This window comes from Macrotis lagotis, chromosome 1, assembly GCF_037893015.1.
Source record: "Macrotis lagotis isolate mMagLag1 chromosome 1, bilby.v1.9.chrom.fasta, whole genome shotgun sequence".
In the NCBI taxonomy this organism is placed as follows: domain Eukaryota; kingdom Metazoa; phylum Chordata; class Mammalia; order Peramelemorphia; family Peramelidae; genus Macrotis; species Macrotis lagotis.
In genome coordinates, this window is record NC_133658.1 from 611,272,383 (window position 1) to 611,296,664 (window position 24,282).

Here is a 24,282-nt window from a genome sequence, read left to right on the forward strand (position 1 = left end):
GCAACCCTCTCCCAGAAGAATCCACATTACTAGAGGCCCCATAGGGCCTGACTATGCAGTGACTGAAGGACCCCACCCCCAAATTTAGGGACCCAATAAAACCAGATTACATAAGGTTTTTATTGAGCTCCTAATTCCTTCAAAGGATTCTAAAGACAACTTAAACTCCAGAAGGCTGTCAGGTGGTCAAACTTCTCTATAAGTACCCCATGGTTATTCTATTATTATTCTACTATTGGGAAAGATGAACTACAAAGATTTAAAAATTCTTCAATTAAAAAATCTAGCAAATTTGACAAGAAATCTTATTAAAATGATATTCCCTAAAGTTCTTTCTCTTTTCAACAATATGCTTAACCTTAGGAAATTTGTTCCAGTTCGAATGGAAGTGGTGATGCTTACTGAAGTACTTATCTTTTTAAAGAGTGGAATCTGATCTTATAAATTGGGTAGGTTGGAAGAGTGGGCAAGAATACTGAAAATTTAAGTCAAATACTTTTACTTCCATTTTTCTGGGTATTTCAGAGCAAAACTGGGTTTAAGATCTGAATTATGGGTATGGAAAAAAGGGAGAGGGAGAAGAAGGGAGAAGATAGAGCAGGGGAAAGAAGAAGGAACACAATCAACTGCATAAGATACTCCTGGAGAAAGCTTTTTGAAGCCAGAATGAAGCCTTGAAGGGCTAGGCCTAAGAAGGGAAGAGTTCCTCAAGAATAATCTAAGCTTAAGTTATTTTTAGCAATTTAGTGGACCCTATGTTAATTCAGAAAAAGTTAAAAATCCTGAATGGATTTTACAATATGCAAAAGATGTTGAGGATAAGCAGAGTACCTTAAAATTATTTAATAAAAAAAAATACATTTGATAATAGAATCTCTTGTCATGGGGTCCCCAACTTTTGACTCTAGATGGACTCTGACTACATTTACAACCTTTCAAAGGATTTCTTTCTATTCTAGAAACAAAACTTTGGAATACTGTCAGCTTCTTATTTGATCATTGGAATATTCTTTACTTAAAGTATTCCCATAGCCCCAGTCTATTTGACTTAAATGTCACTTCTCTGCAAAATTACTGGCATATAAACCTTAACTTCAATCTTTTTCCTTAAGATCTCTGGATGAATGAGAACAAGGTGTTTTTATTTTTTAAAAAATAAAAGAAAATAATAAAATCCACAAGGAAATGGTTCATGACTTTTTTTTTTGATTTGTTAAGGCACTGGGGTTAAGTGTCTTGCCCAAGCTCTCACAGCTAGATAATATTAAGTGTATAATTTGAACTCAGGTTCTCCTGACTCCAGGACCAGTACTCTATACTCTGTGCCACCTATTTGCTCCTCCTTCCTGACTTTTAAGAAATCAGTGACTCTTAGATGTTGATAAGAGGCTCATTCGCAGAAAGGACTTCGATCTTTCATTTTCTAAAAGTTTTTCAGTCCATTCCACTGGTGTGTGATGCTATTGATGTGAAGGCCACTGATTCCATTTAGAAAGAAGAGGAAGGAAGAGGTGAATTCACACCAGAACATCAAGGTGAAACCTGTGAAGGTGACCTGGTCCTTGAAGAGGATCACAAAACTGAAGAGCCCCATAGAAGACAAAACAAAGGAGATGAGGATAAGAATGGAGCCCATGACCCATTTCCTCCGAGAGTGGGCATCTTCACACACCTGGGAGACCATCAGGAGCTCCAGGCCAAAGATAGCTACCACCACAGCCAGAGACCCCATACTTCGGGCCAGGACCATACCCACTGCCAATCCATCCACCTGGGCAAGGTGCAAGTCTGTGAAGCAATTCAGCTCACTATTGTTGGTGAAAGCACAGAAGTGCCACAGGCCAAAAAGCTGATCCTTCACAAGGAGCCAGTGGCCATCACAGATAGAGATGGAAGAAAGGACCACAGCAATGGCAGCACACAGAATGATCAGACTTCGGATACATGATTCAAAGAAAGATTTGCTTGGTCTCTTCTGAATCGGTGGCTTCTGAGCCTGGAAGACAAGCATACCACATGAAATTAGAGATTCTACAGTCTCATTAGAGTCCATCTTGAGCTTTATCAAATGAGTTACTATAAGTAAAATGTTCTGAAAATCTCAAAGCATGATGCTAGTTAGCTATTATTGGTGTTGTTACTGTTGCTGATATTTTCACCCACAGCTTCATATATAAAGACTACTTTCTACTCAAGCTACTTTTTCTTTCAAATCTGTCCTATGTTTTTGTAACTCCCACCTCACTTCCCTAGAATGTCCTTTTTACCCCTCTAGGATATATTCATATCTAATGGAGTCTAATGGAAACAGAGCTGGACAAGAACTCAGATCCCTAGTCTATTCCCACCATAGCCACTATCATGTTAGGTCATCTTTGACACGTCATTCATAAAAATTATATAGGATTTATGATGCAGTATTGGAAAAGATTATAAAGATCACCTAGGCCAATCCCCTCATTTTACAGATGAAAAAAACTGAGGTCTAGAGAGAATAACATCCCACAGATGCTCAGAAGTAGAGGTAGGCAAGTGGACTTGAATCTTTTGACTTCATGTCGGTAAAAGGGCTACCTCTTCTGGACTCCAAGTTTCAACACTAAAATGGTTCCTCAAAAGTAACTTGAGCAGATTTTTGGAAAAACAGTATTACTGATTTCTTTATAAAGTCTGAAAAGAGAGAACTGACAGCAAGCATGACTGGTTGGAGAAAATGATATTTATTAAACCTGGTGGGATGGGGAAAGGGTAGAGATCATGCCTTTATACTTATTTACTCTCAGTTTCATTTAAATAAATGCTTTTGCTTTCAAAGCACAAGTATACCTATGATTGTACTTTAAACCCATTCTAGTTTTGTGAAGTAGGCAGGGTAGGTAACATTATAGCCAGTGTCATCTGGAGAAACTGAATCATAAAGGGACTGTCACATGTCTGAAATCCAATTTCTATGTAAGTAGCTATGAATTGATATATATCTCTCTGACTTTGGTCAGGAACAGTACTAGATAGTCATCACTACTCAGCTGTTAATTATGTCATTTATGTTACCTTGGGCAATTCACTTAAGTCATGTTGAGTTCCTTGATAGATAAAATAGGAATAATGACATGTGCTTATCTATTTCATAGGATAAATAGGTTTTGAAAAACTAAAGGGTTTTTTTTTGGCAACCCAAGAAAAAGCACCCAACATGAAGTTATTATCATCATGAGATGAAATTAAAGAGCTCTAAGATCTCTTTCAACTCTAATTCCTATGATCTTTCCATTTGATTGTAAGCTCCATGCGGGCCAGAACTATCTTTTTTTTTTTTTGCCTCTATTTGTATCCCCAGCACTTAGCACAGTGGCTATCACATAATATACTTAATAAATGTTTATGGGTTGGTTGATCCCCAAATTCTTTTCAGCCATGGATAGAGAAACCTTTCACCCTTAAAGACAGCATCATCAGCAAAACAGTTACATACTGCTCCACCTGTTCTAAGTAGAGAAAGGACTTTAGTCCTCAGGACTACTCAATATCAGAAAGAGAAACACAGAGGTGTTTTGTTTGTTTCTAAAGAATCCCTGAATTCCCAAGTTAGCAGGGAGATTAAAAGATTAATGACCTATAGTATTCCCCTTGCCTTTGAGTTCTGCAGCATTCAAATCTTTTCACCCACAAAGAAAAAGTATCCTTAAATTTCTAATTGCTATCTCTGTCTGTTGTCTCTCTTCTCTATATCTCTTTGTGCCTCTATCTTTCTCCATCTCTCCCCTCCTGAAGCTGTTTTAAATTTTTACAAGGTCTCTTATGACTCTAATATTCTATAGTCCTATTGTAGTAGCTAAAATGAGGGGGTGGGAATGACTTCTACCCATCCATGGCTTTAGTTTCTTTGAGCTCTCAACCCTAGTAATGGTAACTTGGTGGAATTGCTAAAAATTGCTGACATCTGATGTTCTTTTAAAGAATCAACAGTTACATGGGAGAGCAAGGAAGGAAGTTGGCTAGAAAAGCAAACCTATGTGTTCTCTTACTAAACATAATGGCAAAGCAATCCCATGATCTTTAAGAAAGTCATTTTTTGGAACTGCAATTGAGGCTGCAAGAGAGAAGGAAAACTGCTCACAGAGCAGGATCATTTCCCCATTGCCCCAACACTGAACTACTCAACCATTCCAAACTCTATTGCAGGCACTAGATCTTGTGTTTTCTGATGTTATCCTTTTAGACATTCCATAATCTCAAAAAGTCCTTCAGGGTTTAATTTAAAGGTTTATTAGATCAGAAAATTCTTTTAGATATCAGATAGATTATCCATAACTCCCACAGATTTGAATATTTTACAATTTTCAAAACACTTTCACTATCTTGTTTGCTCCCCAGAAATATTATAAAACAGGCAGGACAGATAACAATTGTTCCCATTATAAATAAAGAAACTAAGGTCCTAGGAGTTTGAAAATTTGAAGGGCACTCAGCTAGTTAAGTGGTAAACTAGAGCCCAGAGTTTTTGTCTCTCAAAGAAGGCAGCAACTGGCTTTGCCATTTTGGAGAGGTAGAGAGGGAAAGGTGGGGGGCTACCTGGATATTGCAACAGGGAAGGGAAGTTTACTGTCTTTGATCCCTCTGCATCCGAGCCTCGGGTACCTTTACAAATTCGTATATACAAATTCGGATAAAGGAGAAAAGGCAAATATATCTGACTGTGAGATGTGAAGTGGCAGGAGTTAAGAAAGATATGATTTAAAAAATAAAAACAAAACATAGGAGCTCCTAGCAATACTCTGAAAAGATCTGGGAAGAAAATAAGCCAACAGTAGTAGAGTTCGGTTTGATTTTCTTTTCTAAGTCAATTACAAAACCCTTTCAGGGAATCCTACCACAAATGTCGCACTGTAGGGAAGCATCAAGCCATCTTCGGAGTACATGTACGAAATTTGACGCTGGTTTTCCAACTTGATCTCTCTTTGGTTTTACTCGAACACATCCCTATTTTACACGTCCTTTTTCTGGGGGAAAACCTCACCCTGCCTAGGGCTACCCCTAGAACCTAGAGGTCCGATAGAACCTCTGAGGTTAGGGCAAGCAGAGAACAGAAGAGACAAGTGTCATCTCCCGCACCTGCAACTCTGAACTTTCTTTCTCACGTCTCCCATCCCAAATTGCACTTAAGCAGAAATTAACTCAGAAACGAAAGGAAAGGACGCAGCTATAGCAAACTGGGGCAATCCCAGGCTGTCTCCAGCTGCAGCCAATGGAGAAAGTCACCTCCAGGCTACCGTGGAGGACGAAGGTAAGTCAAAATTCATCTGCAGTTGGGTGGCTGTGGGGAAAAGGACGCCTCTCTGCCTGCCGCCTGGATCCCGGAGGGTGCAGGAGACGCACGCTGTTCCTAGGATGGGCACGGAGACCCCCGGCTCCACAGAAGGAGACACCTATGCCCCGGCCCAAAGTTTCTCACCACATCGCCCTCCTCGGGGTCCCCTCCAGTATACCTGAACCGCGATGGCCGTCATACTGCCAGTGGGAGAGTGATTTCAGCTGGGAAGACAGAGCAGCTTCGACTCCCCGGGAAAGGCCGAAGTGCCTCCAGTAACTGGCAGGCTGGTTGCGACCGCACGTCGAGGGAGAAGGAGGCGGAACCAAGACTCCCGAGGCCCGGGACAAAGGGGGAGGGGAGGGTGGTTAAAAACAGAGCAATTAACCCCAGGCTGGTGGCAGCGCCCCGCCCCAGGCTACCCTGGGCTGCTCCCCTTACGCTGAGTCAGCTAGTGCGGTCCCGAGGAGTCCCGAGAGATGTTGGGGGAGGGCGCACTAAGGGGGACGAGTTTTGGAGAACTACATCCGCAGGCTAAGAATGTGGGAGCTGGTTCTGCAAAGGGACCCAAGGGGGAGCCGGGAGAGAAGGCTCTGGGGAAGAGTCAGACCGGGCTCCGGCCGTTAATATGTTTGTCAGTAAAAAAGTGTCCCCTACTTGCTAATGTGTCACCTTGAACTGAGTCTCGGGTTTCCCTTGTGGGTTTGCTCCGGAGTGTAAATTCCTCGAGGGCAGGCAGGCGGGTAGTGGAAAGGGCTACAGAAACTCGACCAGTGACCTTGGACAAGTAACTGAACTACTTGTTTCAGTTTTCTCTTCCTTGAAAGGGGGTGTGTGGTTGGAGGTGGAAGAGAGAAAAATAACTTTTTTCTCTCTTTCACGAGTTTGTAATAGAGATACATCAACAGATTATGTGAGGGAGAGAGAGAGAGAGAGAGAGAGAGAGAGAGAGAGAGAGAAGAGTCAGAGAAATAAATCAAAGTGGGGGGGACAGGGTAGTCCAGTCAGGTTCCAAAGAAGAAAAGTAAAGAGAAGAGGTATAAAGTGACCAATCTAATTAAGATTACTTAGGCTACGTATAGAATAGGGGATAGAGATGAGAAAGTCAAACTGATTAGGAGTTTATGAGGCCAGAAGTTTGATTGATTGATATGGCAAAGACAGAAAAGACTTTATTATGTTTGAGTGAGGAAGGGGAAAGAGCTATTGAAGATTCCAAGGTGTTGGGATTCAGGGGAAAGATAGGTGAGTTTTTGCCACTTTTTACTCTAACCACACCTCAATCCTCGGTTTTCTCTTCCAATCTTCCATCCCTCTTTAATGGATTGTCTTTGAGTATCTGGACTCCTTGTAAGCCCATCTAGGATTTTCTTGGCAAAGATACTGGATTGGTTTGCCATTTCCTACTCCAATCCTTTTACAAATGAGGATATAGAATCAAGCAAGAATTAAAAGACTTAGGGCGGCTAGGTGGCACAGTGGATAGTGCACCAGCCTTGGAGTCAGGAGTACCTGGGTTCAAATCCGACCTCAGACACTTAATAATTACCTAGCTGAGTGGCCTTGGGCAAGCCACTTAACCCCGCTGCCTTGAAAAATCTAAAAAAGAAAAAGATAATAAGAATTAAAAGACTTGCCCAGTGTCACACAGCTACGAAGTGTCTGAGGTCATGATTTGAGCTCTTGTAGATGAGATTGCTGATTTCAAGCACCATGCTCTTTGGTAACACCATTAAGGGGTTATCTTCCCCCATTAGAATAAAAGTTTAGCCTATGGAGCAAAATAATAGCCCCTCAGGACCACCTACTGCTTTATGGTGTTTATTTTAAATGAAAAAGTTAGACATGATCACAATCACATACATACATACAAAAGCCTCCAGTAAGGAAAATTCCTGACATTTAGGCAGAGGCTTGACTCTCTGCCTTAATTTATGCTTATCTCCAATTTACCCCAGTATCAAAATTCAGGTTACCATTCTGGCTAGAGAAGTGAACCAATTGAATGTGTTACTTGTTGACTTCTTTGTTGATAGACAGCTATGGGGAAGGGAAATTGGGGAAAACACAGACCTTTTCTTAGAAATTCCCTTTGTCCTTGAAAAATGGGCACAAGGGCAGCTTCAGCCTGAATCTTCTACTTGGTGATGCCTGTAAGGCCAATGCCTCTTCTCCCCATTCTTTGCCTAAGCCCAGTCTTTATTTTTTTTCCTTTCTCTTTCTTCTGCTGCCCCATAGCTCCTGATTATTTATTTCCAAATCAGTTCCCTCCTATTCCTGTGTATGCCTAAACAAACAAACAAACAAAAACTCTACTCTATAGTCTTTACTTCCCTGGCTTTCTTTGGGAGGTAGAAATAAATTCCAGTCCCAGGATCTTTGGGGACTTAAGCCTCTCCAAAAAAAGATTAAATCAAACCAGAATGACTTATAATCTATCTCACCTATGTATCTTTTCTGGGTACCCTGGAGGGTGGCAACACTCACTCTGAATTGTTTTGGGAGTATTATTAGCCAAGTTTCTTGACTCCCCACACTTCTTGGCTAAGTTTAAAACATTTCTATATTGCTGCAGGAGAGGCTGCAACCATTATTAGAGAGTTAGACTAGGGACTTGTCCTGTGGGTGTCATTCACTCTGGTGGTTATGGTAGAAAAAGAAATTGAATTTGTTTTCAATTCCATTTCTGATACCAGCTGGGTCTCTAAGTCAGCTACTTCACTTAGGCCTCACCCCATCCCTAGCCACTATAAAAGGGGACAATAACTTCCTAAATGCTTATCTCTGAGGGTTCTTATAAGGAAAGTGTGCGATAAACTTTAAAGCCCTGGGGAATTTAATGTCTACATTGTATAGGGAATGGTTTGTGAATCTTAGGAAAAGTGCTAAACAGTTTGGATAGTAGGTTTCTTTAGTCACCAAGCATTTCTCAAAAACCCACTATATGGTAGACATATACTAGGCATAGGCACTGGGATTTCAAAGATGAAAAAAAAAAAGTCCAGATCCTCAGGAAGGTTTTAATTTATAGGAACAAACATTCCTTATTCTGCAGATATGTAGTAGTAGAAAAGAAACCAGGATTTCTTCAGAGCTTCCATTCTGTTGGAGGACACAATCATTTTCCTTGGGGAGCTCCCCTCCCCATGGTATTTTGAAATCAGTTCATCCTTTACAACAGAAAAGGAGAGATACCCACAATTATTTATGGGGCACCTACTATGCTAATTGTATTAGGTACATATCCCCTAAGGATTTATAATATGAAAGCATCTAGCCTGGGGTTGGTTTAGGAATTCCAGGAGCTCAGGATAAATGAAACACCAGAGACCAAGAGACTGAGTCACACCAATCCAATTGCAGTAAATTACATACTGGGGTTAAGGGAGAGATATCAAGGGAATGATGATATTCTTGATATTCTTATTGTTTGATTATCCACCTATGAAGAATCACTCTTTTGATGGGGGAATACAGGTGTAAAAGAAAGTAAAGATGTATTAAAAGAAGTTACAACACAAAAGAAAGTAATAGGAAAGTTAAGAAAAGATTAAGGAAAAGCCACCTGGATTGCAGGCCAGCTGCCAGGCTCAGCAGAAGTCTGGAAAGAGAGTGAGCCCTTCCCAAAATCTCCTTAAATTCCCCCCTCAAGGTCTATAGGAAGGGTTGGTGACCTGGGAGTGGCTCAAGTCCCACTTTGGAGATTTTACCATTTGGGGAGGGGTCTCTTATGGGTGATCTTAACAATGCAAACAAAAGATTTACAAAATTTGTCTCTAACTACACTCCCTATGCTCATGGTTCCCTGCATCAGTATTAGTTTTCACAGGTTACTGGTAAAAGCTGTTCTCAACCACCTTGGTGTCAGGCACCTAGCTGACTCACTATCTTATCTTACTTATGTGTTTTGAGTAGAAGCAGCTGTACAATAGCTATCTCCCAGAGCCAGAGACTTTCTTTTCTCCAACTGATTGCTGCCACCTTCCCTCACCCCACTTCTTTCCTGATTTCATGCCAATTTCATTTCCCATTCAGTCTTCTTTTTTCTTGCCATCCCCTCTCTACCTATATTTTTGTGCCATAAACTCTGACCTCCCTTGCTAGGGGAATTTCTGCAATTTGTTTACCTTATTTCTTCTGGACACAGTTTTCTTTCTCTTAATCCCAGACTTTTTTTTCTCATTATTTCCCTTGCCACGGGGGGGGGGGGGGGGGGGGGGGGTTAACCGGGTGACATTGATGTGAGTTGCAGAAATGACCAGAGTGAATGATCCATATTCTACTAGTCTGGGTTAACTTCTGATGAACTCGGATGAAGATGAAATCAGGCCCTGAAATCAGGAGGACCTGAATTCAAATTCCTCCTCAGATACCTGATACTAGCTATGTGACCATGCCATCCCTTAACCCTGATTGCCTCAAAAAAAAAAAAAAGAAGAAAAGATTAGGCAACTGATTGATTATGCTGGGGAAGGGAGAACAATCAAAGACTTAAAAAGGGTTTACAAACCTGGGTGACTTGTGGTGCTTTTGAAAGAAATAGAAAAGTTTGGAAGAGAATTTGTTTTTATAGGGAAGATAATGAGTTCTGTTTTGGATAGGTTGAATTTGAGATGTCTCCTAGGCCTTCCTCTCTCTATTGGTTATACTCTTCATATTGTATCTTCAGATATCTTCCCCCACCATTTCCTCTTTCACTCTGGTCTCAGTTGAAGAGGTGACCCTTCACCTTGCCAATATCATCCCCTCCCTTTCTTTCCAACAGGTGCTCCCACTCTCATCCCTATCCTTTTTCCTTTCTTCAGTCCTGGGTAAAAAGGTCATTCTTTACCTCATTTCTTTTTTACTTAGCCTGAATCACTGAATGGGTATTGCCTCAGTCAAACTGAGACCTGTTTAACTTCAGTTAAAAAGGCCTAGGTCTCCCATTGTCGCCAGGACCATCTCCAGTCATCCTGATCCATATATATATATTTTAGGTTTTTGCAAGGCAAATGGGGGTAAGTGGCTTAAGGCCACACAGCTAGGTAATTATTAAGTGTCTGAGACCAGATTTGAACCCAGGTACTCCTGACTCCAGGGCTGGTGCTTTATCCACTATGCCACCTAGACCACCTAGCCCACCTAGCCCACCTAGCCACCCCTAATCCTGATCCATATTTGATGTTTTCATCTGCTTCTGTGTATTCTAGTCACTCATTTATCTACCTTCATCCATTTATTTATTTATTTATAATTAATAATTCATTTTAAAATGTTAATCTTTTCTGAATTATATATATAAATAATTTTAGCTTTCTTATTTTTTAAAAACAATTTTGAGTTCCAAAATCTTTCCCATCCTCCCTCCCAAAACACCTCAATGAAAGGCAGTTTGATATAGTTTATATATGAGTAGTCATGAAAAACATATTCCAATATTAGTTGTGCTTTGAAAGAAAACTGGCAAAAAAAACCCAAGAAAAATAAAGTGAAAGAACAGTATATTTCAATATCCCAGAAAATTTCATCACTTCCTTCTTTGAAGGTGAATAGCATTTATAACCAAGGAGAGTTAATGAAGTGACCCAAAAATGGGGGGTGGGGAGTGCCTAGAGGAATACCCCATAAAGGGTATGTACTTAATAAATATATTGAATTGAATTGATTGGGTCCAATAGGGAAGGGTCAGCATAATACAAGAAGGGGGTAGAGTCAGGGAGAGGACACTATTCCACTCTTCTCCACCTCTCTATGCTTTAGGCATCCCTTAATTCAACCATCTGCTCATCTGTATCCACTGGGGCAGCTAGGTGGTGCAATGGATAGAGCACTGGTGTTGGAGTCAGGAGGATGGGAAGTTCTAATCCAGACTCAAGACACTTGAAAGTTTCTAACTGTGTGACCCTTAAGCAAGTCATCCAGGTCCTGATTCTTATCTAGTCCACTGGACCCAGATGGGCCCAGGTGACTTAGCACAGCATCTTCCTCACTCATATACAATTTATATACTTGTCATGGCATCACCTCCCTTGATGTTGTGGTCTTCTTCAAAAATGAAGGACAAACATTACACCCACCATTAATCACCTTATACACTTGTACTCACATAGAATAGTAATGTATACATTATGATTAATACTATAGTGATTCCATAGTGTTTGAGTAAAATTTTTTGGCTTTCCCTTCAAACCACAGAAAAAAAGTCTGAATTGTGGGGAAAAGATGTAGAGAATTAAGAATGTAGCAGAAACAAAATTTGTAATCTTAAAGTCTGTTAAATCTTGTTAAATTGGGTGGAGGTCTCCCACTCTTGAGATGTAAATAAACTACCATTGTTTCATTGATTAATGTAAAATTTATAACCTAATCTCCTCTTCAACCCTTTACCTAATTCCAGGTCCAGTAAGGGGGAAAGGGATTCACCTTTTGCCCTCAGGATAAGAAACAAGACATAAAAATCTGGGTTGGACCCCTGCTCAGAGCCAGTAAAGCTCTGGTCTTTTATCTCTGTCTTTCTTTACCTACCACTTTCTTATATGTTGTAACTTCTTTTAATAAATTTTTATTTTCTTTCCACCCTTGTTTTCCTGGGTCTCAGTAGTGATTCATCACATGGCAGAATGGAATGCAAGTGTCTATAACATGAGCTGATTGTTAAATTTTTAATGTGAGTATTTAGAAATTGGCAAACACTATTCAGGAATTGATTTGTTGTTTTGTTGCTTGTCTAGACTAAAGTGATGGGAAAAAATGTTAATATTGCAGATTAAACTTCAAATTATGACCTTTATAAATTTTCTTTTTGGAAAGTCAGTTGTTACACATATGTTGTTCAGCTGTTTCAGTTGTGTTTTATTCTTTGTGACACCATTTGAGGTTTGCTTGACTGTTATAAATGAATGAAAAGAAAAACCTGCTAGAATGAGAGAAAATTGTACATTTTATTCACAAATCTTGCAAGATACATCTTATAAGATACAGGTACCTCACTCCTAGGCATGAGGTACAAATTAGTCTTCAAAGTCAGGTAATTTAAGGTCTTCAGAAACTCCCCTCCCTCTTGGATGTTCATAGGCTCTCAGAGTTTGAATTACAATCTAAGAGGTCCACCCATTCCATGGCATGCCCCTAATTTGATCCCCCCTCACATCTTTAGCATAATTTGCTAAGAACCTCAATTGTCACAGTGGTTGTGTGGGTTAATATTCAATTACCTAATTGTGCAAACTCAGTAGCAATAGGTCAAGATCTCTAGGTCACTCTTGACCAGTTGAGAACTGGTTTGGGGTTTGGTATCTCTGGAATGGGATTAGGAAGACTCTTCCAGTCTTGTGATTGGCTGGGCCATTCCCCTTTTGTAATGGATTCCCTAAGGCTCCCCTCCACATCCTGTGAAGATCCACACCCTACATTTCTCACATTGACAAAGATACTGAAGTGATTTGCCATTTCCTTCTCCAGCTCATTTTACAGATGAGGAAACTGAGGCAAACAGAATTAAGTAACTTGCCCAGGATCACACAAAATTGGAAGTGTCTAAGGTCAGATTTGAACTCAGGAAGATATCCACTATCCACTGTGCCATCTAGTGCTGCTTCTGTTAAACACTGACCAGAATATATGTGTGTGTTTATATATATTCTGTGTTTATGCATACATACACATATGTGTGTATGCATGTATATGTATAGAAGTGTATACACACACACACACAATTATATGTTTGCATGAGAATAAATGCAGCCTCCTTCAATGGTCTCCAGAATAAGGGCTGGGGGGGGGGGGAGAGTATGTCATCAAACAATTTAAAAGGTGGGAAGACAGGTTCCATCCCACTCTCACTGTGAGAGTTAATGTGGGAGTTTTACAAACACCACCACACCTACATTCATCTCCCAATATTTCTTTCAAATGCAAGTTCTCAAGCTCTACTCTGAGCCAGGTGGAGGCAGGTGAGTCAGGTGTTGGCCCCTGAGGCTGTGGCAACCTAAACTTACAGCAGCTGCTCAAAGGCCATTGGCAAAATTCCATCTTTAATTCCTTCTTTTAGATCAGATCAGGTAGTGAGTACACTGGGTTTAGGGTACAGGTAAATGAGAGTCCTACTTCTCCTGTTTAATTTTCTGTGGAACAGAATGAACCACATAGGTTAAGGAGGTGTAGGTATGTTGTGATCTGGAACAAAGATGTCATAAAAACACCTTTCTCCCTCAACTCTCTCCTTTTCTAATCTTCTCTATTACTGGAGAGCAATCACCACTCTTCTGTTCATTCAGGTTTTTTAAATCTTGGTGCCATCTTTGATTTTTCACTTTCTCTTTTCAATCGATTGTCAAATCTTATTAGTTCTGCCTCCATATCTCTTATGGGTTTCTTTCATTCTACGAAAAAAAGTTAGCACCATAGTTCAGACCCTTATTACCTCCCATTTGGATTAAAGCATAAAGTCTCCAAATTGGTTGACCTACCTCCAGTCTCTCCCTTTCCAATTCATCTTTCACACATTTACCAAAGTGATTTCCCTACAGTGGCCGGTCTGAACATGTCACTCCCTTACTCGGACTTCAGGGACCACATATTGATTCTAGAATCAGATTTTATTTCAACTTTTATCTCATTCTTAATAAATTTCTTTTTGCGTGTGCATATAATTATTAGGGCAGTAGTACATGTAATTACATTTTTTGTTCATTTTACAAAGGGATATATTCTGTGAAGATCCAACAAGAATAGAAGTGCAGGTATTTTTCCCAAGCTCAAAGGTGCACATTCTCTTCTCCACCACCTGATCCCTGGGAAAGAAGGCTCAGGCTTAACATAGTTTCATATAGCATTCCAAGTTCACTTATGAATGTGGCATGGATGAATCTATGTTTCTGATATTCCTGGGTCAAGAGAATTGCTTGGGTCCTTTTCCTCATACTGTTAGGCTGGCAGCAGATCAAGGCTTGAACTCCAATTCTGGTGACTTCTGGTGACTCATTCCCTTTTAATCTCACAAGGTCATAACATTCTTAATTTCCTTCATCTAAAATAGGAAAAACCAAATTAAAGGAAGCAAAAGATGGGTTACTGTATTCAAGGCAACTTATTAGCCTTAAGTGGGAAACACTCAAAGTCTTTCATCCCAAAGGCTTATAGCATCTTTCTCCCCTCAAGCACCACCAAGAAGGAAGAGACTACAAGTATTTTATGTGTATTGTAACATGTATGTATATATATGTAGGTGTATATGTTGTGATTTGTATGTAATTTCAATATTCACATTCTAAGAGTGAATGCTCAAAAATTAATTAATGATAAGGGTTCATGATTTAAAACGTTTGGAGATCACCTGTATAATAGAAAGAAATTAGGAAGACATGTTCAAATACAAACTCTGTGAGGTATCACCTGTGGGACCCTGGGTAAATTACTGTACCTCTCATGTTCTGTCAGATTATAAATTGCAGAGACCCTGACAATCTGCACTGGTAGAGTGAATCTCTTAACTGAGAATTCCCCATAGCAATGAAATCATAAGTTCATACCCCTTTATTCCTTCCTTCTGAAGTGAGTGTGTATATAAAAATATAAAATAGTAAATGTTATTTATCTGTGTATGTCTACACAAATAAATTTTTACATATGTGTATTCATGTGAGTACACCAAATATGTGCAAATATGTTATACACTGTGAGTATGCCATACATAAGTGGGTATGCATGCATATGTGTCCACACACATGTACATATGCACATATGAATTTAGAAAAATCCTAGACTTATCATTTCATTGGTTTTGGGTGCTTCAGATGAGAAACTTTCTCTACCAATGTAAGTTGGAATCTTAACCTGGACCAAAGTCATACAACTGGTATGTAGCAGAAATAAAGATTTGAACACAGGTCTTCCTCCACCACTATTGCATTCCATTATATTTATTATTCTCTACTCAAACTTTACTCAGATGTCTTATTTTTAAGACTAGATCAACTCTGAAGTTCTCACAGGCTATGCTAATGGTGCACAAGGGTAGCAGGAAAAGGAATGAAATAAACATTTATTATTTATTGTATGCCAGGCTATAAAAGTGATTTATCTTATTCATTGTTTATTAACAACCATGGGAGGTCTGTGCTATTATTATTCTCATTTGACAGTTGAGAAATTTGGGGCAAGCAGGGGTGAAGTGACTTGCTCCAGGGTCACACAGGTAAGATACTGACTGGGGTTAGATTTGAACTCTGCTCTTCCTCCAGGTCCAGCTCTATATCAGCTGGGCTATCAGTGGCACCAAACTGGGCAAATTTCCTGTGTAGTCCAGTGACAAATTGAATGTCAGCCTGGAAGTAGGTCCAGTATAGCCAAATATAGACTCAAAATCAGTTTGGCTTTAGGATGTTGAATTTTTCTACCACATTATCTCATAAAGACTTTTTATTTTCAAAAAGGTTTGTAAGAGAGGCAGGATGAGCAAATGAATGAAAAGCAGCCTTGGGGGCAGAAAGACCTAGCAGTGAGTCCTGCCTCTAACACATACTGGCTATGCACCCCAGGACAAGTCACTTAACCTTTGAAATGCTCTAAAAAGCTCTATTAAGCCTAAGATTTACTGAACAATATTAGTGGGAGGGACTGTTTCTTAATCAGTATATTCCCTATTATAATTGTATTACAAGTTCAATAAATCAAAAAGCAAACAAACTGGAATTGTGATCTATATTTACAGAGGAAATACCCACCAAGGATGAAATCACTGCAGAAGCAATCAAATGATAGAATAATTGTAAAGTGCTTAAATCTGAGATTTTTTTTAATGAAGAAATTTTCTGAAGAGGAACTTGCTCTAGCAATTTAGAACAGAACCTTCTCTACAAGTTAAGAGTATTAGATATTTACCTTGGGGTACTAAGAGGTTAAGTGATGTGGCCAATGTCATAAAATCAGTATTTGGCCAGGGCAGGACCTGAACCCAAGAATTCCTAACTCTGAGGTCACCTCTTTAGCCAATATGGTGTGTGCTTATTTATTTACATATGCAAATACTAATATATGTATAATATTAATATATTTCACAGAACACCCTCACAGTAACTACCATTTATATGTGTGTATACTCACACACATTTTACTTGTATAGGTATACAGTGCACTATGTATGTACATGGATTGTAAATAAATATAGTGTATGTGGATGTGTGGCATCGGCATATGAAGCATTTAATGAATAGGACGTAGAGAACATTGTACACACTAACAATATTATAAGAATTATCAATTGTGAAAGACTTCTCTATCAATACAATGATCCAATTCAATTCAGAAAGACTCATAATGAAAAATGCTATCCACCTCCAGAGAGAAAATTGATGACCTCTGAGTCCAGACTGAAGTATGATTTTTTCACCTCCTTTATTTTTTTGCAATATGGATAATATAGAAATATGCATTACATGATTTCAAATGTGTAATTGAAGTCATATTGCTTGCCATCTCAATGCAGGGGGAAGGACTAGAGAAAGGGAGAGAATTTGGAATTTAAAATTTTAAAAAGTTTAACATTACAAATAAATGATAATTATTTTTTTTAAAAAACAGACATTCAATACAAGTTGACTACTTAATTGATCCTTCCATTGATCTGTTTTCACAAGAACTCTATCCCTCCAATTTTCCATTCTAGCTCTAACTTTGACTTAACAGAAATTTGTTAACTGTTAATTCATAGTTAACAAATTTCCCTTAGTTTTATAACTCTTTCTCTTGGATTTCTTCCTTCCACTTTCTTCTGACTCCACTAGGATGCATTCCTCTATAGTCACTCTCTAATTGGAGTGGTTAGACTTTCTCTTATGCCCTGAATGTACTTGTCAACCTGAAGTCAAGAGAAAACAGCTGATAGAGCAAAATTGAGGTCTTTAATGGGGCAAGTGAATTGCAGCTTGGAAAGTCACACTGAAAGTGCTAGCTAGGTCCTGGGGAAGAGACTGGTACTAAATAGGGTGCTAAAGCAAAGGGAAGAAACTAGCTGCAGTTGTCTCACAGTTTCATTAGGTAAATTGTTTTGCATAACAAGCAAAAGTTCCTAGAGAAAGCTTGGAAATCTCTGGAGGGGAAAATTTGGTAGATTTACAAAATAATCAGAGTCTGGGAGTAACTGGGTCTGGTCAGCTCCAGGCAATTCATTGACTCTAGAACCTAAACTGAGTCAACTTCAGTCAGGAGTGCTTTGAGGAGTCAGAATAATCCTTGCTTCCTATGGTTATATGCCTATTTCTTTTGCAATTACTCAGCAATCTCTTCTACCTTGAGATTCATCCTTTTCATATTTGTAATAGGATTTAAAGACTAATCCTTCTACATGAAATAAGTTAAGGCATGAAGAAACTTCATGTTTTGCCAAAATTCTTTGCTAATGTATATGGAGCCATCTGAAGAGTTGACTTTTATATGTTATTGATGCAGAGAAACATGGGCATAGGGGGTGATGAGATCAGTTGGAGACAAACTTTGTAAATCTTTTGTTTGCATTGTAAAGGGAATCTTCCTTCTTTTATCATACAATTTAGGCCACACCCGAGGTGTGGATTGCATTGCTTTTCTGGGCAAACAGTAAACACAAATCCTGGAAGACCACCCAAAAAAGACCTCTTCCTAAGAGGCAAAAATCTCCAATGAGGGACTTGGATCATGCCCAGGTCACCACCCCCTCCCATGGAGGTGGCTCTCTTTGACCTTCCAGTCTCCTGTGGAACCCTAGCCAGCTGGCCTGGCCAAAATTTAATCAGCAACCCATGTGGTCTTCTCTTAATCTTTCTAATTTTTCTATCCCTTTCATAATATGCTGTAACTTCCTTTAATCCCTATTTTCCAACCTTGATGCACTTGCTTATTCCATCAGTGCAACAATCAGGGACAGTTTGGGGCTGTCTGCAATGGAGAATATCATTTGTATCCAGAGAAAGAATTGTGGAGTTTGAACAAAGACCACGGACTATTACCTTTAATTTAGAAAAAAAAACCTGATATCTTATTGTCTGATCTTGCTATCTCTTATACTTTATGTTTCTTCCTGAAGGATATGATTTCTCTCTTATCATATTCAATTTGGATCAATGTATACCATGGAAACAATGTAAAGACTGGCAAATTGCCTTCTGTGGGGGGTGGGGGGAGGGAAGTAAGATTAGGGGAAAAATTGTGAAACTCAAAACAAATAAAAGTTTCAAAAAATGTATAGCTATTTTCTTTCCCAAATCTGCATTCCTGAGTCTGAGATACGATTCCTCACAGGGCAGAACTGAACCCAAGAAACAAATCAGTGCCTACATTTTGGTGACCACAAAAGGGATTCTCTCTGCCCAGACTGGGAAGGTGGATGGAGACCCACCGGCAAGCTCAGTAGGTGGGAAACAAAACCCTTTTTAAATCCTAGAATTTTAGAAAAGTAGGAAAATTATTGGATCTCTGACTCTTCCTCTGTGTATTGTTCCCTGCATGCCCTTTGGAGATAGGGTATAGGTTAAGATGTTTAAAGATTAGCATGGATTTAGCATCTCAGGTGTTAATCTTGATCTGGTTCCCTTAAAGGTGGGTGAGCCTGGTGTTGTTGAAGTCAGACAAACTACATAGAGGCAGTCAGAGTTTTGTTTATTCCACTCTGGAGAGTGGGTCATTAGGAAGGAGGTTTAGCCATAAATCCGATTGATGTGTGTTTCCTTATCTAGAAGTTAGGAGAATTAAAACATGGGGAAAACATATTCAGTACCAAAAGCATCTCCTTTGGGTCAGGTGCTATTTCATTGGAAGGAATTAGACTTGCAGGTTTTAAAAAAGAAATATCTCATTAAGTTTTGCACACAAGATTGGCCTAGATACCATCTAAAAGGAGATGAAGACTGGCCAATTCATAGCACTCTGCAATGTGAAGTTATAGAATTAGACAAATTTTGCAGGAGGACAGGGAGAATTACAGAAGCTTTTATGGCATTAGCAAGCCTCCAAGAATTTATCAAAAAAGGAAAAGTATTAGTGGCAAAGTCCCCAATAAGTGAGGGAAACAGAACAGATAGATATTCTCGATGACATAATGTTATATAGGCCCCCAAATCTTGCTCCAGCAGCTTCCCTAGCTCCAACAGAACCCCAGAACAATTCTTCTGGTTTGGAAACTTTAACTCATCCCCCAACTCCTGGGCCTTCAAGTTCAGGTCCCTTAAACACCCTAGTGTCAAAATCTAGTGTTCCTTACAATCCAGTCAGAGAAGCCTTAGCTGAACCCCTGGGAGCTCTTCCTTCTCAGAGAGGAAGAAACCAAAACTTCTCCAAAAGGAAGCTTGCCTCCAGGCATGAAGCCAAACTGAGTCACCTTGAGGGTGATTTAAAAGGTTTAAATTTTGAATTGAACCCCTCTCAAACTAGGAGAGGGACTGCAGATCTCTTACCTTCTCCCATGCTTCTGGTGACCTGTTTCCCACCAAACACAAACCCCCTTATCCTTGGTTCACCCATCTCTCACTCTCTCTCCAATACCGATTCCCCCTCCCATGATCCTCCCTACTATTCAGCCTTCCCCAGTTCCTTTGGGTCCTTCGATACCTCCCCCCATCCTTCCTTCACCTTCACCCTCACCATTCCTTAATCTACTTGAGCCTCTGGCTCCTCCTTTTGACCTCCCTTCACCAAACAACCAAACTACAACAAACCATAGAAAAATTTCTGTTCAACTGCCCTTTAAGGGAAATTCCAGATGCTCAGGGAAGGATAACTCACATCCATGTTCCCTTTTCAATGATGGATTTGAGCCAGATAAAAGGGAAATTAGGGCTTTATTAGGAGGATGCTCAAAAGTTTGCTGAGGAGTTCAGAAAGATTTCCTTTCAGTATGAACTATCTTGGGGACATGTAAATATTATCCTTTCCACTTGCTGCATAGATGAAGAGAAACAGAGGATTTGGAACCTAACTCAAAGGGAGGCAGATTCTATTGCAGAAACAAGGGCAAGAGAACCAGACAGGTTTTCCCCTGGGGCCATAGAAATTCCAGTAGCTGATCCTGGATAGAATTTTCAAACCAATAGGGACAGAGAAAAGAGAGATCATATGATATCTTGTTTGGTAGAAGGAATGAAAAAATCAGTAAATTATGACAGATTAAAGAAGAAAACTCATGGTCCTGAGGAGAACTGAGCTATTTTTCATAATAGATTTGTGGAGGCAATGAAGAAATATACTAACTCAGACCCCACTTCTTTTGAGGGGAGCCTTATCTTAGGCATGCATTTTATCAGTCAGTCTGCACCAGATTTACATAAGAAAATTAAAAAGTTAGACTTGGGTCCCCAATCACCTATGGCCAAATTGCTGGAGATGACATTTGATGTGTTCAATCACAGACATACAGCCCTAGCAGAAGAGAGGTCTTTTCGTGTCAAAGAGAAGGCAGAATTGTTGGCAGATGCCAACAAAGAACAAACTGCCCTGACACATGACTTGGGTCAAGCTGGGGATAGGTCCCCTGGAGATATGGTCTGTTTCCAATGTAATGGCATAGGTCATAGCTTGCAGGAATGTCCCTCTAGACATATCCCAAAGAAGTTTCATGGTTCCTGACAATGTTGCCATGGAAGGGGTCATCAGCCATGTGAGTCCCCCTCTAGGAACTTCCACCCTCCCCCAGGGCAGTCTCAGTGCCCTGGTCCCAACCAAAGGCTATCAACATCGAGACATGACCATCCCCAGAATGGATGGGGAGATACAGAGGCTTCAATTTAGTGCCCTGTTCATCCGCCCTCCCTGAGAGAAGATTGCCTAGAAGCCAGGTTCAGCCCAGACTCCTCCCTTTCTATCACTATGACTGAACCCAGAATCACACTAGATGTGGGAGGTAATTAACTTCCTTATTGACACTGAAACTAGCTATTCGGTTTTGCTTGATCATTCCAGTGAGACTCTGCTCTCTCCACAGGTAAAGTCATGGGCATTGAAAGGAAACTGAGGAAATGTGTACAGACAAGACCTCTTCCCTGTCAGTTTGAAGATCTATTGTTTGAATACACCTTCCTAGTAATTCCCTCCTGCCCTGCTCCCTTATTGGGAAGGGATTTAATGGTGAAGCTGGGAACTCAATTCTCTCTTGTTAAACTCCACTTGGTCCTCTATTAGAAAGGCCATATTGCCTCAGAAGTCTGGGAAAAGGTAGACCCTGAGGTCTGGAATATAAGTGTACTAGGAAGGGCAACCCATGCCATTCCTGTGACCATCTGCCTTGAGGACCCTAACTCTTTCCCTCAATATCCTCTTAAACCTGAGATAAGAGAGAGATTACAGCCTTTAATTGACAAATTTCTACAATATGGCCTTCTAGTGCCCTGTCATTCTCCTTATAATAGCCCAATATTTGGAATTAAGAAGTGACCCCAAACTCTCATTCTCATCACACAGAGAAAACAAGAAATTCTATCCCTACCTCCCCAAGTCACTAAGCAGCTGAGTACATTTTTTGGGTATCTGCGTTTTGTAGAATCTGGATGCCAAATTTTCGGGAATAGCTAAGTCTACTAGCACCATTTTCCCAAAAGTATATGCTCACATGTGTCACTTGTGTCACATGAAGGTAATTCTTGAAATAGTTCAAACATTTTCATTGTTGCTATCTCTCTTGATCTGTGATCAGTGATCTTTGATGTTATTGGAATTGTTTTGGGCTAGCACAACTTGCACCCATTTAAGATTATAAAAATAATCAATAAATGTGCTTTGATGGTCCATTGACCTACTGTTCTTTGTCTTTGTCCCTTTCCTCTAGCTTCCCTAATTCCCTGAAACACATTCCTGATATTAGGCCAGTTAATAACATTATAATGACTTTCAACTGTTCAAGTGAAAGGGAGAGTCAATTAATGCCATAACTCCAACCTTCAGCAACCACAACTCTGATCAGTCAGTAGCCATCAACATGGAGACAACTTCAAAAACATTATGATTAACTGAATGTTCAGGTGATTGTTAGCTTTTTTTAGCAATGAATTATTTAAAAAATAAAGTATATATATATATATATGATATAATACTATTGCACACCCAATAGACCACAATATAGTATAAATTTGCTTTATTATGTTACTTATTTTATGGTGGTAGTCTGAAACTGAACTTGCAATATTTCTGAGGTATGCCTATAATTTGTTAATAGCCACAGACTATGCAAAAATACAAATATTTCAACAGTGTATAAACTTTCCTTCTACTCACATCTGGCTCCACTAGGTTACATTCTTTAAGCCATCTTCTAATAGAAATGATTGAACTTCTCTCAAGTCCTGAATATGTCAGTCAGTAATCTCTAATTATCAGTTCTATCTTCAACTCCTGATCAATATACAGGCCAAAATTTCAGCTGCAAAGGAATAGCAGTCTTTTAAGAAATCTATATATGATGTTTTCTCCACAAAATAAAAAGTTATACTCAGTTCTTTCACATTGGCTCTTCAGATTTTCTCAAAGATAAACCCTCAGACTCAGACTTTCATAAGATCATAGTCAACTCTTTCAGTCTCCCTATAAATTTCTCAAGGATTACAGTTTTTTCCTCCAAAGAATGTAAATCTTAGGGTGGCTAGGTGGCGTAGTGGATAGAGCACAGGCCCTGGAGTCAGGAGTACCCCAGTTCAAATCCCGCCTCAGACAATCATTACCTAGCTGTGTGGCCTTGGGCAAGCCACTTAACCCCATTGTCTTGCAAAAACCTAAAAAATTAAATTAAAAAAAAACAAAGAATGTAAATCTTAAGTCTCAAATGAGACAAACAAAATGAGTGGTTTTCCTTAAAACACCAGTTTAACTGTCACTTCGCGATATTCTGTTCCTTAAGCTTAAATGTACAATGACAGTATTGGCATTCTCCATGAGAATGGGATTTTAAGTCAGATTTTGGCACTTTCACTCAATTCTAACCTGTGATTCCAACAAGCAGCAGCAGCAGCATGAGCAGCAGTCACACCCTAGTGAACCAGATTGAGGGTAACCAACAGACCTCAAACCTGTTAGGCTGATGTCTGCTCCAAGCACATGAAGATTTTCATCAATGGAACAGGTGGATGAGACAATTTGTTTCAACAGTCAGGAAAGTGCTGAGGCAAGTTCAGCAGAGTGCCTAGAGTTTGATCAGACATTGAAGATGCCAAGGTCATCCACTGCATCCTGGGCCAAAATCAGCCATCTTGACTTTTCACTAGTTACTGAACTTCAATTTCCTAGGAAGAGTGAGTGAGATCGACAGTTTTGGGAATTCTGCCTCACTTCAATCCAAGCAAGTCAAGCCATCACCCATTACATCTTTGCCTCTTCAAAGGACAAACAGTACTAACTGAGAAAAATAGAGACCATTCATCACAAACTCACCTTCTCTCTCTCTCTCCTTTTCCCCCATCTCTATGTATCAAAACCCCCTGAATCATCTCTTTTTTATAACATTTATTTTATTTTTTCCAATTATATGCAAAGATAATTTTTACCATTCTTTATTTTTAAGCTTTTGAGTTCCACATTTTCCTACCACTCTTCCTTCTCTCCCCCTCCCCTGGCAGCAAGCAATCTGTTATAGATTGTACATATACAATCATGTTTAACATATTTCCATATTAGCCATGTTGTGAAAGAATTAGAACTAAAGGGGGGGAAGGAAAAAATCCTAAAATTATCTCTTTTTCTTCTTTAGTCTCTAATGAAGAGACCATTCTCCTGGCCAATATCAACCCCTTTTCAATTACATTTTCTCCCATTCCCATTTTCTCCAATAGATCATTCCCCCAATCAGTTACCCAATACACTTCAATCTCTATTATACTAGTTTTTTCCTTCTGTTTCTCAGTCTACCTCTTTACCTTCTGAAAAGATTCTCACTAGAACTTATCCCTTCAAATGAATGCCCTTCCTAAATATTTCTTCCTTTTTATGACTAAACTAGTCATGAAAACTAGAAAAACTGCTTGTACACATTGTTCTCTTTT

At 39.5% G+C, this 24,282-nt stretch overlaps 1 protein-coding gene across 1 annotated transcript; it reads right to left on the bottom strand.

Moving 5' to 3' along the window:
• Positions 1-186: 186 nt before the first annotated feature.
• TMEM37 (transmembrane protein 37) lies at positions 187-5,648 on the bottom strand. The gene is made up of 2 exons (XM_074214997.1): positions 5,487-5,648; positions 187-1,996 (listed from the first exon to the last, which is right to left on the bottom strand). Exons 1-2 carry the CDS (start codon positions 5,505-5,507, stop codon positions 1,424-1,426), a joined length of 594 nt encoding a protein of 197 aa, XP_074071098.1. The 5' UTR covers positions 5,508-5,648; the 3' UTR covers positions 187-1,423.
• Positions 5,649-24,282: the final 18,634 nt, after the last annotated feature.

Excerpts from the sequence above, each read along its gene's own strand:
- TMEM37 (XM_074214997.1), bottom strand. The coding sequence starts at position 5,507 with ATGACGGCCATCGCGGTTCAG. Across the intron at positions 1,997-5,486 it reads TGACGGCCATCGCGGTTCAG|GCTCAGAAGCCACCGATTCA; the intron begins GTATACTGGAGG and ends CTTGTCTTCCAG.